Genomic DNA, 14,565 nt, shown 5'->3' with positions numbered 1-14,565 from the left:
TTAGAATTTTTTTTTCAGTGATTCTGCAATGACCATGATGGAATACTTAACAACAAGAAATCATTATGTAACTGGAAAAAATCCTATTAAATTATCCAACATAAAATGAACAAGAACAATCTATGAACTGTGTTTAATTTGACCCTTTATTGGACAAAATCAGCAAAAAGTGAATAAAACACGACATAATAAGGAACAGATTGTTTTTACTTTTTTCATTTATCTTTATGGTCATGTTCTTCAATACATAAAGTAAATATTTCCAGCTGTATTAAGATGACAATTATATTATATCACTTTATATTGATGATATTCTACCCTTCATTCCAGTTTTCAAAACATGTGTTTTAGGTATTTGTAATGTATTTTCTAAAAAACTTTGAGAAAAACTATTGAACCATGATTGTTAAAGAAAAAAAATTAATGATAGACTATGTTTTCTATTGAAATGCTTAAAATATTGATGAATAGAATAAAAATATTTATTTGCAAGCCTTCAGAGATCGCAATAGTAAACTGTACAAAAAGCTTTCATTATGTAATTGGAACAAATCCTTTTCAAACAAATCCAATTCCTTTATTGATGCATATAATGATGTTTTTTAAAAAAAATTAATCTGTAATGACCAAATTAGAACACTTTTCAAAGAGTCATTATGTAATTGGAAGACATCGTGTTACTTTGTCCAGCATTAACAAAATACGAACAATCCATCAACTCTCTCTAATTTGACTCTTTATTGGAAAAAAATCAGCACAAAGTGAATAAAACACGACATAACAATGAACAGAAAAACAGCAGGTTTGATGTACAGACGTTTATTTGTGGTCAAACACTGAACCAATATTGCAGCAGTGAGAGAAGCCTGAAAATGTTTGCTGTTCAAAGTGTTGAAATGACACAAAGCCAGAGAGTTGGAGAGACAGAGTGAGCTGATGAGCAGAGTCAGAGCAGTAGGTGATCCCCAGTGAGTGGGCTCAGTACTGGGAACACTGGTGTGTCCTCAGTGTGTGTGAGAGTGCAGACTGGGAGCCCTGGGTGGCCTCACAGGTCACAGAGTTCACCTTCCTCCACTGGTCTGCAGGGAGCCTCAGGGTGCTGCTCCAGCTGTAGTGGCCGTCCTTCTGCAGCACCGCGGGGCTCCTGCTCTCCTCCCAGCTGCTGCTGATGCTGCTGCCGTCGTTCACCTTCCAGGACAGACTCCAGTCTGAGGGGAAGCCCTTGTTGGCCAGGCACATGAGCGTGGCCTTCCCCTGCTGCAGCTCCTCTCTGGAGGGGGGCAGAACCGTCAGGGTGGGCTCCACTCGACCCACTGCAGAGACAAAGATGGACGACAAACTAGATTTTGGACAAATTATTGCTTTGTGTTTCGTTTCCCTCTCGGAGCTCAGTAACCATGGCAACGGTCAGGCATCACTGCTGAACCGTGACAACAGACAGGTTTCAGGACCAAAGATACAAAGATGAAAATAGTCACTCAAACTCAACGTTACATCATTAACATAAAATGCTGATGTTTGATGAATATAAATATTAATCGCTGCAAAACAGTTTAATAATCAAACAGTTGTAGAAGTTTGTAAATCAGACCCATTAATGCAACATGTAGATGAAATCAGTATTAACATCAGAGGATTTTCACTCCTCATACTCAGTTTGTGGAACAGGTTGTGTTACTTATAGAGAACATTGGTTCACTGAATAAAAATACTCTGACAAACATGAAATTTCACAAGTTCATTCATTAAAATGAGTAACATGTACAGACTAAATGTTGAGGTTAAATGTTGATTGTATCTGATAAAGAATGAACATCAGTCTGTGAGGAGACACTGAACATTCAAATACCTGAAATATTAACAAACTACAAACATCTGAAACATATTTACCCACCATGTGGAATTACAACAAAAAAGAAAAACAGAGACAGTGATAAATCAGATAATTTAGTGAATTAAATGTACTTACAGTTAACCTCCAGTCTGGTTCCTCCACCGAACGTGTACCACAGTGATACAAAGTGGTTGAGTCGTCGTACAAAAACCTCTGAGTGTAAAGACACGGCTCTGTGACTCTGAAAACAACAAACTCAACAAAGTCAGTGTGAATCTGTAAAACACAGAAGCATCAGGACAAAATGAATCACAACACAAACACAACAATCAATACAAATATAGATTTAGTTCCACATTTATTCCATTTGTAAATGTTTGTGAAATTAACTGTGATTTGAACTGTGCAGATGAAAAAAGAACGAAAACAGACATTTACACAAGAAACATTCAGAGACAAAAAACACTAATCTGATCCCTGACACATTCCTAATCAATCCAGTGTAAATGTATTGATCCATATAGAGTAATCAGAGCAGGGGCGATTTCTCATAGACTGCAGTGGAAGCCTGGCTTCCCCTAAAATTACGAAAATTAAATGGTTAAATATGTTCGGTTGTGTTGACATTTTATTGACTACAAATGCGTTAGAACATGTTCATCTCAAAGATGAGTTCGTTCAGAATCAGCTTTATGACAAACTAACGGACGTGATTTTGTTCACTTCTCCTCCATTCCCGTTGCGCTGTTTTCTCATACATCTCTGCTCAGTGCATTTGTCCGTAGACTCCGGGCGTCCCTGGGCTTCAATGGGACTGAGTGAAACAGTGTTTTTCATTGCGTCAAAACTGGAGGTAATTGGATAAATGCCACGATGTTGTCCCGCCCCCGGACGCCGGGCGTCTCTGGGGGTGAATGGAGCTGTGGGCGGAGCTCGGCCGGGCTGGACGCCAGAATCCCACGTGCTGACTGGAGGATTGGTCAAAAGGCTGAATCCCGTTTGATTGACAGCTGTTTTCAGATCTGCTCCTTCACTGACACAGTTCAGTTTAATACCGTCACATATTCTGCTGTGAAATCAGAGAAACCACTACCAAATTATTCATTCATTTCTTGCACTGTAAATAAAACACACTCACTGTACTTCCTTGTTTCAATTTAACATAATTTCAGTGTTTTCTTGTTTCAGTTACATAATGTAATCATTTCTTGTTCGAGTTTAATATCGTTTTGTAGATAGTTAAATCAATCAAACTGTCCCCTAGGTCGGAGTGAAAGGAGCATCTGTAGTTTAAAAAGGCGGAAGTCTTACACTCACAACACAATGGGCCAAGGCAATCTGAGCAGCCTAGTTCTGCTGGACATTGAGAGGACACTGGTCCAGTCCCGGGAAAGATGCCTACTTGGTACGATAAGGTTACTGAGCATTTTCTTAATTCTTTTTTTTTTTCTTTTTTTTTTATTTGTTTTTATTTTTATGTAAGCCGACAATGAGCTTCCCCTGTCTGAAAGACGAGCAGCTCAGCTGAATCAGAGCACCTGTTGGAGTGAGTCCTGATTTCCATACAGTGACTTTGCATCAGCAGCACCATGCTCCAGTGCTCTGGGAGAGTTTATAGTCCTGACACTGGAACTGTGGATGACTGACAGCTGTCCTTCATCACAACACAACACACACAAATCCTCCTCATCAAAAGCATGACTTTGGTCTCCGTCCTCATCTGGACTCTCCTCTGCTGCTGCTTCACAGGTAAAGTCCAGACAATCCAACTCCTCTCCTCTATGAACATCCGTCCCTCTGAGATGAAGAAGACAAAACCATGATGCTGCTTTATGTTTTGTGTCTCTGTATCCTCAGAGTCCAGAGGCCAGGTCACAGTGACTCAGCCTGGAGCAGTGAGCTCTGATCTGGGAGCCTCCGCTACCATCACATGTACCACAAGTCCGAATGTTTATATTTATTCATACAGCCATCGTTTAGCCTGGTACCAACAGAAAGATGGAGAAACTCCGAAAGTTCTGATTGATCGTGCCACCACTCGACAATCAGGGATTTCCAGTCGTTTTTCAGGCAGTGGATCAAACTCTCATTTCACTCTGACCATCAGTGATGTTCAGGCTGAAGATGCAGCAGTTTATTACTGTCAGAGTTTTCACATTATCAACAGTCAACGTGTGTTCACACAGTAAAAAAATGTCGTACAAAAACCTCCTTCAGACTGAACAGAAACTGAACTGACGGCTGCAGCTGGAAGATACTGCACAGACTCACACAGTTCAGTGAACACAGTCAGCTTTTATTATTTACAACAAAACACAATAAAGTAGTTTTTTTTTTTTTTTTTACATCATACACTAAATCATTACACAGATATCTGTGTTAGTTAAAAGTATGAAGTGAAAAGCCGTTGTACAAAAACCATCCTTCCCTTTCATTATGAGAACCTACATGTAAATTTGATTCTAAAAAATCTTGGAAAATGCTGCGTCTTTTTCATAAAAATGATTTTCTAACACTGAACCAAATATTTTTATTATTCCAGACAGGTGTCAGCTTAGTTTTTGGACCATAAAAAATAACTTCATGCTGATGATACGTGATTATTTCTCACACAAAAACAATATACTTTCAGTTAATCTGTAATCAAAATCTTAAGTTACAGACATTAGATGGAGTTTATCATTTACTGACTGAATTTGGTGCCTCTAACACTTCAACCCCATCATGAAAATTAATGCATCATAACTGAAGATACAAAAATTCTACAAAGAAGTTATGAAACTGCATCACATTGAACAGTTCACCTCTTCGTTTCTCTGACAGATGTAGATATTGTTAATATTATATAATAGATATTGTTAATACAGACTGTGGATGGATCAAATAGAATTCCTCTTTTCTACATATGTGTTCATTGTTCAGCCTGAAGGTTTTCTGTCTTTGTGGTAATAATTTTCAAGGCAGTTTGTCCCAGATTATTGGATTTTAATGTTACAGGAGGATTATCAAATCACACTGACACTATAATTATACTTTTGTATCTTAAAACACCAAAGTTTATCCAGTTTTGAAGTTCATGAAGCAGAATTCTCATATGTCTATTTACTAATAATATTAAAGACCTTAAATTACTTTGTGCTACTCAGTGTTTCATTTTCCCCTCGGAGCTCAGTAACCATGGCAACGGTCAGGCATCACTGCTGAACCGTGACAACAGACAGGTTTCAGGACCAAAGATACAAAGATGAAAATAGTCACTCAAACTCAACGTTACATCATTAACATAAAATACTGATGTTTGATGATGTAAATATTAATCGCTGAAAAAAAGTTTAATAATCAAACAGTTGTAGAAGTTTTTAAATCAGACCCATTAATGCAACATGTAGATGAAATCAGTATTAACATCAGAGGATTTTCACTCCTCATACTAGATGGTAACAACACTATCCAATCCATAACTGGGATAAATCACAATATTGAACACTTTAATATCATTTTTTTTTACACAGTTTTAAATCATGAGCTGAGCATCAAAAATGCCACCTTTGTGATTCAATCCTTTCATAATTATTAAACTTGATTTCTTTGATTGTTTTTACCTCTTTATATTTGTCCAGGTTTCTTGACGCACAAAGTAAATATTTCCAGATTTATTAAAGATGAAAATTATATTATATCACTTCATGCCGATGATAATCTACTCTTTTTTACCAGATTTACAAAATGTTTAAAGTATTTGTCTTTTTTTTTGGTAAACATTATCTATATTCTGACAAAAATATTAAACTCTGACTGTTTTAGGAAAAAAAGAGTTTCCTATATTTCTGGCAGTCTCTGCGTGATATTTCAATGTGATTTCTTTGATTATTTTCATTTCTTTTTACTTGTCTGTATGATTGAGTTCTTCAACACAAACATTAAATATTTCTAGTGTTATCAAAGATGAAAATTATGTGAAAATACTTTATGCTGATGATATTCTACTCTTATTCCAGAATCCTAAAATGTATTTAAGGGATTTCTGTGTTAAGTATTTGTTATTATAGCGCTCTTACTCCCTGTGTAAAAGAGGCTTTTATTTTGTAGACGCCTACAGGATGTTGTGTATGTATTTCCTGTTCTTCTCCTGTTCGGCGCTCATGGTCATGGCTGTAGTTGTTGCTACGTGCTATACAAGTTGTGAGTAAAAGTTATAATAAATATGCCCACAAAAGTGGCTAAAGAGAACGCACGTGAAAGCATCGTTTATTGTAGTGGAAGCCAGAATCTGGACCTGCACGCTTTAACAGGTTATGGGCCCAGACACCCAGGTTACAAGCAACGTTGAGCCGACGGACCGACACGCCTGCTGAAGCAGGTGTGTAAGGGCGGATCTGTGCCGAAGAAAATAGAAGGATAAAGAGGTAAAGCAAACGTGAAGTATTACACGGAGCTTACCATGGACTTTTGGCAAATAAACGATTATAGGTGTTCAAAGAAGAAGTTACCGCGACGTATTACGCGAGCCATGAGCTAAGTTAGCAAAGCACTAGAGCTAAGTTACAAAGCGTGAGAGAGGACAAAACGGCGACTCGTGCTGCAGGAACCCCGTCCCCACAATTGTTCTTTGATGGATCAGAGGACAAGTATGACCTTTGGGAAACAAGGTTTTTGGGACATTTACACATTCTAAACTTGAGAGAGACTATTTTAAATGAGCCAGCTAGTGAGGAGCAGAGAGCAGTCAATAGGACAAAGAATCCTGATTGCTATGTTGAACTGATAAGACTTATTGATGATAAAAGCTTGTCGCTAATAAGGCATGATGCTACGTATGATGGCAGAAAAGCATTGAGATTACTGAGGGAACATGACTCAGGGAAAAGCAAGCCATGGATTATAAACCTGTACATGTCTTTGACAAAACTACGGAAGGCGGACAGTGAGTCAACTACAGACTACATCATCAGAGCAGAGAACCTGATCACAGCTCTATGTGATGCAGGTGAGACTCTAAGTGATGGATTGATCATAGCCATGATTCTTGGTGGTTTACCAGATGCCTATAAACCACTGGCTTTACATATAACGCAAAATGAGGACAATGTTACATTTGCTGACTTTAAAAGAAGATTAAGAATCTATGAAGAATCAGAGAAAATGAGCACAACAAAGACCAAAGATAATGTGATGAAAACAGATGCAAAACATGAGAGAGATGTCCACAAGAAGTACACCAACAGCCAAGGAAAAGGTGATGAACCACACATAACATGCTTCAAATGTGGAATAAAAGGACATAGAGCAAGGAAATGTACTCAAAAAGTGTGGTGCAACTTCTGCAAAAGCAACATACACAAAGAATCCTTGTGTAAAAGGAAAGATAAACAGGACAATGCAAGAAAAGTCACAGATGAAGAAGCAAGCGACTACCTTTTCAAAGCCGTACAAGGCAAAGGTGATAGTAGTTCAACCCTCAAAGTAAAAATGAAAGGCATTATAGTGGATGCAGGAGCAACATCTCACATCGTGAACAACGTCAAAAGGTTTATAAGCTTTGACAGCACATTCCAGCCAGAGACTCATTCAGTGGAACTTGCTGATGGGACACGTTGCAGTGGAATGGCTCAAGGCAGAGGAACAGCGTTGATACATCTCCTGGACAGCGATGGACGAGAGGACAGAGCACAACTACGGGATGCTCTGTATATGCCCTCATATCCCCATGACATCTTTTCAGTGTCAAGAGCAACTGGTGGAGGAGCACCGATAACCTTCAAGCAAAGGGACAGTCACATGATCACCAAAGATGGTAACAGATTTAGCATTCATGAATATGAAAAGCTGTATTACTTACCTACTGTTGATAATACTGACCAATGTGAAGTGTGTCATGATGTAAAAACCTGGCACGAGATTCTTGGACACTGTAATTTTGAGGATGCAATTAAACTCCAGAGTGTGGTAAAAGGTATGGACATTAAGGGAAATGCAGTAAAGCCAGATCAGATGTGTGAAATCTGTACACAAGGCAAGTTTACCCAGACAAGAAGTAGGGAGCCAGACAGTAAAGCAAAGCAGCCCTTAGAGCTTATCCATACTGACCTAGCAGGTCCAATGAAAACAACAAGTATAGATGGGTACAAGTATGCACAGTCTCTTACTGATGATTATTCAGGTGCAATACTAGTGTATTTCCTCAAGTCAAAAAGTGATGCAGTTTTAGCTACAGAAAAGTTTTTAGCTGACGTAGCACCCTATGGAGAGGTCAAGTGCTTACGTTCAGACAACGGCACTGAGTTTACAAACAAAGACTTTCAGATCTTGTTAACAAAGAACAAAATCCGACATGAGACATCTGCACCTTACTCGCCACACCAAAATGGCACAGCAGAACGAGGTTGGCGAACACTCTATGATATGGCTAGATGTTTACTGTTGGAGAGCAAGTTGCCAGACTCAATGTGGAACTATGCAATTCAAACAGCTGCCCATGTGAGAAACAGATGTTACAACAGGCGAACAAAGAAAATGGCATATGTGTTACTGACAGGAAAACTACCAAATGTGTTTCAAATGCAAAAGTTTGGATCAACATGTTTTAGCTACAAACAAGAAAAGGGCAAACTAGATTCCAGATGTGAACAAGGCATTTTTGTAGGCTACGATAAAAACAGCCCAGCCTATCTGGTATACTACCCCGAACTAGCAAAGGTCCAAAAACACAGGTTGGTGAAATTCACAACCAAAGCAAGCAGAGAAAAGGAGACCCAAACATTGGAGTCTAATGCAGAGCTTGACAATCAAAACAGTGACAGTGGACTTTGTGATACAAAAGAGAAAGAAGGAGATACAGCTCAACCTGAAAACATGGCAGAAAACAATTCTGAGACCTCAAATGAACAAGTAGGGACTGAGCAAGCAGAAACTAGTGCTGAAAGTGTGATGAGAAGAAACCCACCCAGAACGAAACAAAAACCAGCCCATCTACAAGATTTTGAGATGGGTGACACAATGGACAAATTACAGACTTGTATTGACTTCTGTTACAGAGCAGTGTGTGACATACCAAAAACATATCAAGAGGTGGTGACATCATCCAAGTCAAGACAGTGGAAAAGCGCCATGGACGAGGAGATGCGCTCACTGGAGTTAAATGAAACATTTAAACTAACCCAGCTACCATCAGGTAAACAAGCTGTTGGTGGAAGATGGGTCTATTCACTCAAAGTGAGCACAGATGGATCGGACAAATACAAGGCAAGATTTGTAGCTAAAGGATACAACCAGAAACCAGGAACAGACTATGATGAGACATTCTCGCCCACAGCTGACATGACAAGTGTCAGAGTTCTCATGCAGAAAGCAGGGCAGGAGGACCTGATCTTGCATCAGATGGATGTCAAGACAGCGTACCTACACGCACCCATAGACTGTGAGATTTACATAGAGCAACCACAAGGGTATGAGATAAGGTCAAAAACAGGTGAAAAACTGGTGTGTAGACTAAACAAATCTGTGTATGGACTCAAGCAATCAGGCAGAAACTGGAACACTGTGTTACACTCATATCTGTGTGAAAATGATTTTGTGCAAAATGCTGCAGATCGTGTATATACAAAGGAAAAACATGGTGAAAAAGTGATTCTCATAGTATGGGTAGATGACCTTATTCTGGCTGCCAACAGTGAAAATGCAATGTTTGATGTAAAAAGAATGCTAACTCAGAGGTTCAAAATGAAAGATCTGGGAATACTGAAACGTTTCTTGGGAATAGATTTTGAACAAACAAATGGACAGGTCAAAATGTCACAAGAGAGATATGTGAAAAAGATATTAGAAAGGTTTGAAATGCAAAACTGTAAGCCGAGAGAAACTCCTTGTGAACCAAAACTTGACTATATAGAGGATGAGGAAAAGTTCAAACAACCCAGGCAGTACAGAGAGGCAGTGGGAAGTTTAATACACTTATCTACATGCACCAGGCCTGACATTAACTATGTTGTGAGTAAACTCTCTCGGCATTTTAGTGAACCAACTGTGGAACATTGGAATACAGTGATACATGTCTTCAAGTATCTTAAAGGTACAACTGAACAAGGACTATATTTCAAGAAATCTACAGAAAAACTTGGTCTTAAAGTTTACTGTGATGCAAGTTGAGCATCAAATGAGACAGACAGATGCAGCACATCAGGGTATTGTGTCAGTCTGAGTGAAAGAAGTTCACTCATTTTGTGGAAAACAAGAAAACAGCAGACAGTGGCTCTGTTTACCTGTGAAGCAGAGTACATATCTTTAGCTTCAGCTATGCAGGAGAGTCTTTACCTAGAACAGCTACTGAAAGGTTTGGACAGTTACAAATATGCTGAAACAAAAGTGTACGAAGACAATAAAGGTACAATAGCACTTGCGAAGAATCCTGTCAATACACAGAGATGCAAGCATATTGATGTGAAATACCATTTCATCAGGAGTGTTGTAACCACTGGAAGAGTTATTCTGGAGTACTGTCCTACTGATCAAATGGGTGCTGATGTTTTGACAAAGCCAGCCACTAAACAAAAGTTAAAATGTTTTGCACAGAAAATGTTTGGCATCTAACAAAATGTGTTTATGTAAAATAAGATGCAATGCTATTGTAAATGTGTTACCCAGTGAGCTAACAGCGAGTGGGGGTGTTAAGTATTTGTTATTATAGCGCTCTTACTCCCTGTGTAAAAGAGGCTTTTATTTTGTAGACGCCTACAGGATGTTGTGTATGTATTTCCTGTTGTCCTTCTCCTGTTCGGCGCTCATGGTCATGGTTATAGTTGTTGCTACGCGCTATATAAGTTGTGAGTAAAAGTTATAATAAATATGCCCACAAAAGCGACCAAAGAGAACACATGTGACAGCATCGTTTATTGCAGTGGAAGCCAGAATCTGGACCTGCACGCTTTAACATTCTACTTTATTTTTTTAAAAATCTTCTCTACATTCTGAGAAAAAAATACTGAAAAATGATTGTGTAAGAATACTTATTAAAGATATATTTAGTGTTGTCTGTTTAAAGATTATATGTTTTGATGATTACTTATTCTTCTGTACAGCACTTTGGTTCACTGCGGTTGTTTTAAAGTGCTTTAGAAATCAAGTTGGATTGGAGTGGATTAGAATTTTTTTTTTTTTCAATGATTCTGCAATGACCACGGTGGAATACTTCACAGTAAGGAATAATTATGTAATCGGAACAAATCCTATTCAATTATCCAACATAAACAGAACAACAACAATCTATGAATAGTGTTTAATTTGACCCTTTATTGGACAAAATCAGCACAAAGTGAATAAAACACGACATAATGAACAGATTGTTTTCACTCCTTTTCATTTACAATTTTCAATTTTCAATACATACAGTAAAGTAAATATTTCCAGCTGTATTAAGATGACAATTATATTATATCACTTTATACTGATGATATTCTACCCTTCATTCCAGATTTCTAAATATGTTTAAGGTATTTGTAATGTATTTTATGCAAATTTTGAGAAAAACTATTGAACAATGATTGTTAAACAAAACGTTTTAATGATAGACTTTATGTTTTCTATTGAAATGCTTAAAATATTGATGAATAGAATAAAAATATTTATTTGCAAGCCTTCAGAGATCACAATAGAAAACTTTACAAAAAGCATTCATTATGTAATTGGAACAAATCCTTTTCAAACAAATCCAATTCCTTTATCGATGCATATAATGTTTTTTTAAAAATTCATCTGCAATGACCAAATTAGAACACTTTACAAAGACTCATTATGTAATTGGAAGACATCGTGTTACTTTGTCCAGCATTAACAAAACACGAACAATCCATGAACTCTCTCTAATTTGACCCTTTATTGGAAAAAAATCAGCACAAAGTGAATAAAACACGACATAACAATGAAGAGAAAAACAGCAGGTTTGATGTACAGACGTTTATTTGTGGTCAAACACTGAACCAATATTGCAGCAGTGAGAGAAGCCTGAAAATGTTTGCTGTTCAAAGTGTTGAAATGACACAAAGCCAGAGAGTTGGAGAGACAGAGTGAGCTGATGAGCAGAGTCAGAGCAGTAGGTGATCCCCAGTGAGTGGGCTCAGTACTGGGAACACTGGTGTGTCCTCAGTGTGTGTGAGAGTGCAGACTGGGAGCCCTGGGTGGCCTCACAGGTCACAGAGTTCACCTTCCTCCACTGGTCTGCAGGGAGCCTCAGGGTGCTGCTCCAGCTGTAGTGGCCGTCCTTCTGCAGCACCGCGGGGCTCCTGCTCTCCTCCCAGCTGCTGCTGATGCTGCTGCCGTCGTTCACCTTCCAGGACAGACTCCAGTCTGAGGGGAAGCCCTTGTTGGCCAGGCACATGAGCGTGGCCTTCCCCTGCTGCAGCTCCTCTCTGGAGGGGGGCAGCACCGTCAGGGTGGGCTCCACTCGACCCACTGCAGAAACAAAGATGGACGTCAAACCAGATTTCAGACAAATTATTGTTTCGTGTTTCATTTCCCTCTCGGAGCTCAGTAACCATGGCAACGGTCAAGCATCACTGCTGAACCATGACAACAGACAAGTTTCAGGACCAAAGATACAAAGATGAAAATAGTCACTCAAACTCAACGTTACATCATTAACATAAAATACTGATGTTTGATGAATATAAATATTAATTGCTGCACAACAGTTTAATAATCAAACAGTTGTAGAAGTTTGTAAATCAGACCCATTAATGCAACATGTAGATGAAATCAGTATTAACATCAGAGGATTTTCACTCCTCATACTCAGTTTGTGGAACAGGTTGTGTTACTTATAGAGAACATTTGTTCACTGAATAAAAATACTCTGACAAACATGAAATTTCACAAGTTCAGTCATTAAAATGAGTAACATGTACAGACTAAATGTTGAAGTTAAATGTTGATTGTATCTGATAAAGAATGAACATCAGTCTGTGAGGAGACACTGAACCTTCAAATACCTGAAATATTAACAAACTACAAACATCTGAAACATATTTACCCACCATGTGGAATTACAACAATAAAGAAAAACAGAAACAGTGATAAAACAGATGATTTAGTGAATTAAATGTACTTACAGTTAACCTCCAGTCTGGTTCCTCCACCGAACGTGTACCACAGTGATACAAAGTGGTTGAGTCGTCGTACAAAAACCTCTGAGTGTAAAAACACGGTTCTGTGACTCTGAAAACAACAAACTCAACAAAGTCAGTGTGAATCAGTAAAACACAGCAGCATCAGGACAAAATGAATCACAACACAAACACAACAATCAATACAAATATAGATTTAGTTCCACATTTATTCCATTTGTAAATGTTTGTGAATTGAACTGTGCAGATGAAAAAAGAACTAAAACAGACATTTACACAAGAAACATTCAGAGACAAAAAACACTAAACTTATCCCTGACACATTCCTAATCAATCCAGTGTAAATGTATTGATCCATGTAGAGTAATCAGAGTACCTTTTGGAGTGAGTCCTGATTTCCATACAGTAACTTTGCATCAGCAGCACCATGCTCCAGTGCTCTGGGAGAGTTTATAGTCCTGACACTGGAACTGTGGATGACTGACAGCTGTCCTTCATCACAACACAACACACACAAATCCTCCTCATCAAAAGCATGACTTTGGTCTCCGTCCTCATCTGGACTCTCCTCTGCTGCTGCTTCACAGGTAAAGTCCAGACAATCCAACTCCTCTCCTCTATGAACATCCGTCCCTCTGAGATGAAGAAGACAAAACCATGACGCTGCTTTATGTTTGTGTCTCTGTATCCTCAGAGTCCAGAGGCCAGGTCACAGTGACTCAGCCTGGAGCAGTGAGCTCTGATCTGGGAGCCTCCGCCACCATCACATGTACCACCAGTCAGGATGTTTATGTTGGGAGCTACCACCATTTAGCCTGGTACCAACAGAGAGATGGAGAAACTCCTAAACTTCTCATTTACTATGCCACCACTCGACAATCAGGGATTTCCAGTCGTTTTTCAGGCAGTGGATCAAACTCTCATTTCATTCTGACCATCAGTGATGTTCAGGCTGAAGATGCAGCAGTTTATTACTGTCAGAGTTTACACTATATCAACAGCATCTGGGTGTTCACACAGTGAAAAACCGTCATACAAAAACCTCCTTCAGACTGAACGCAAACTGAACTGACGGCTGCAGCTGGAAGATACTGCACAGACTCACACAGTTCAATGAACACAGACAACTTTTATTATTTACAACAAAACCCAATGAAAAAAGTTTTACACAATACACTACAGCATTACACAGATATCTATGTGTTCTTTCAAACTATGAGATGAAATAAGCATGTGTTTACAATTTACCAAACTTTTATTCTGTCTCTTTTTATGCTGATGACAGTCTGTTTTTTCTTAAATATCAGGTCCATTTGTTGGTACAAAACTGTGTAAATATTGTAATTAACTAAACTGACTGCTTAAAATTACAGTAAAAACATCCAAAGTTAATTAAAAAAGACAAAAACATTCAACAGGAATATTTACTAAATCACCATTTGAATAAAATGACAAAATTCATGATTAAAGACTTTTTACCCATCCCATAATGACTCAACCTCTCATCTCAAAGGAAAAGATTCAAGATTAAAGACCTTTATTTGTCCGAGAGGAAATTGTTTCTGTCCCAGTACTAATTAAAACAACAACAATAACAATGTGAGACAGAAGACGACA

The 14,565-nt window shown here is 38.4% G+C and overlaps 3 gene segments (V, D, J or C); 1 reads left to right on the top strand and 2 right to left on the bottom strand.

The window, feature by feature from the left end:
• Nucleotides 1–771: 771 nt before the first annotated feature.
• On the bottom strand, nt 772–3,426 carry LOC115439253 (Ig kappa-b4 chain C region-like; the record flags this gene model as incomplete). The annotated part of the segment is given in 3 exon segments: nt 772–1,313; nt 1,970–2,075; nt 3,373–3,426. Coding segments are annotated over 3 exon segments (495 nt in total), but the record flags the coding sequence as incomplete, so codon positions are not given.
• Nucleotides 3,427–3,531: 105 nt separating this feature from the next.
• Nucleotides 3,532–4,023, top strand: LOC115439241 (Ig kappa chain V region 3381-like). The segment is given in 2 exon segments: nt 3,532–3,583; nt 3,692–4,023. Coding segments are annotated over 2 exon segments (384 nt in total).
• Nucleotides 4,024–11,743: 7,720 nt separating this feature from the next.
• On the bottom strand, nt 11,744–13,272 carry LOC115439460 (Ig kappa-b4 chain C region-like). The segment is given in 3 exon segments: nt 11,744–12,277; nt 12,934–13,053; nt 13,269–13,272. Coding segments are annotated over 3 exon segments (459 nt in total).
• Nucleotides 13,273–14,565: the final 1,293 nt, after the last annotated feature.

Source organism: Sphaeramia orbicularis, chromosome 19, assembly GCF_902148855.1.
Source record: "Sphaeramia orbicularis chromosome 19, fSphaOr1.1, whole genome shotgun sequence".
Taxonomy (NCBI): domain Eukaryota; kingdom Metazoa; phylum Chordata; class Actinopteri; order Kurtiformes; family Apogonidae; genus Sphaeramia; species Sphaeramia orbicularis.
This window is presented reverse-complemented; position numbering and strand designations above follow the sequence as displayed.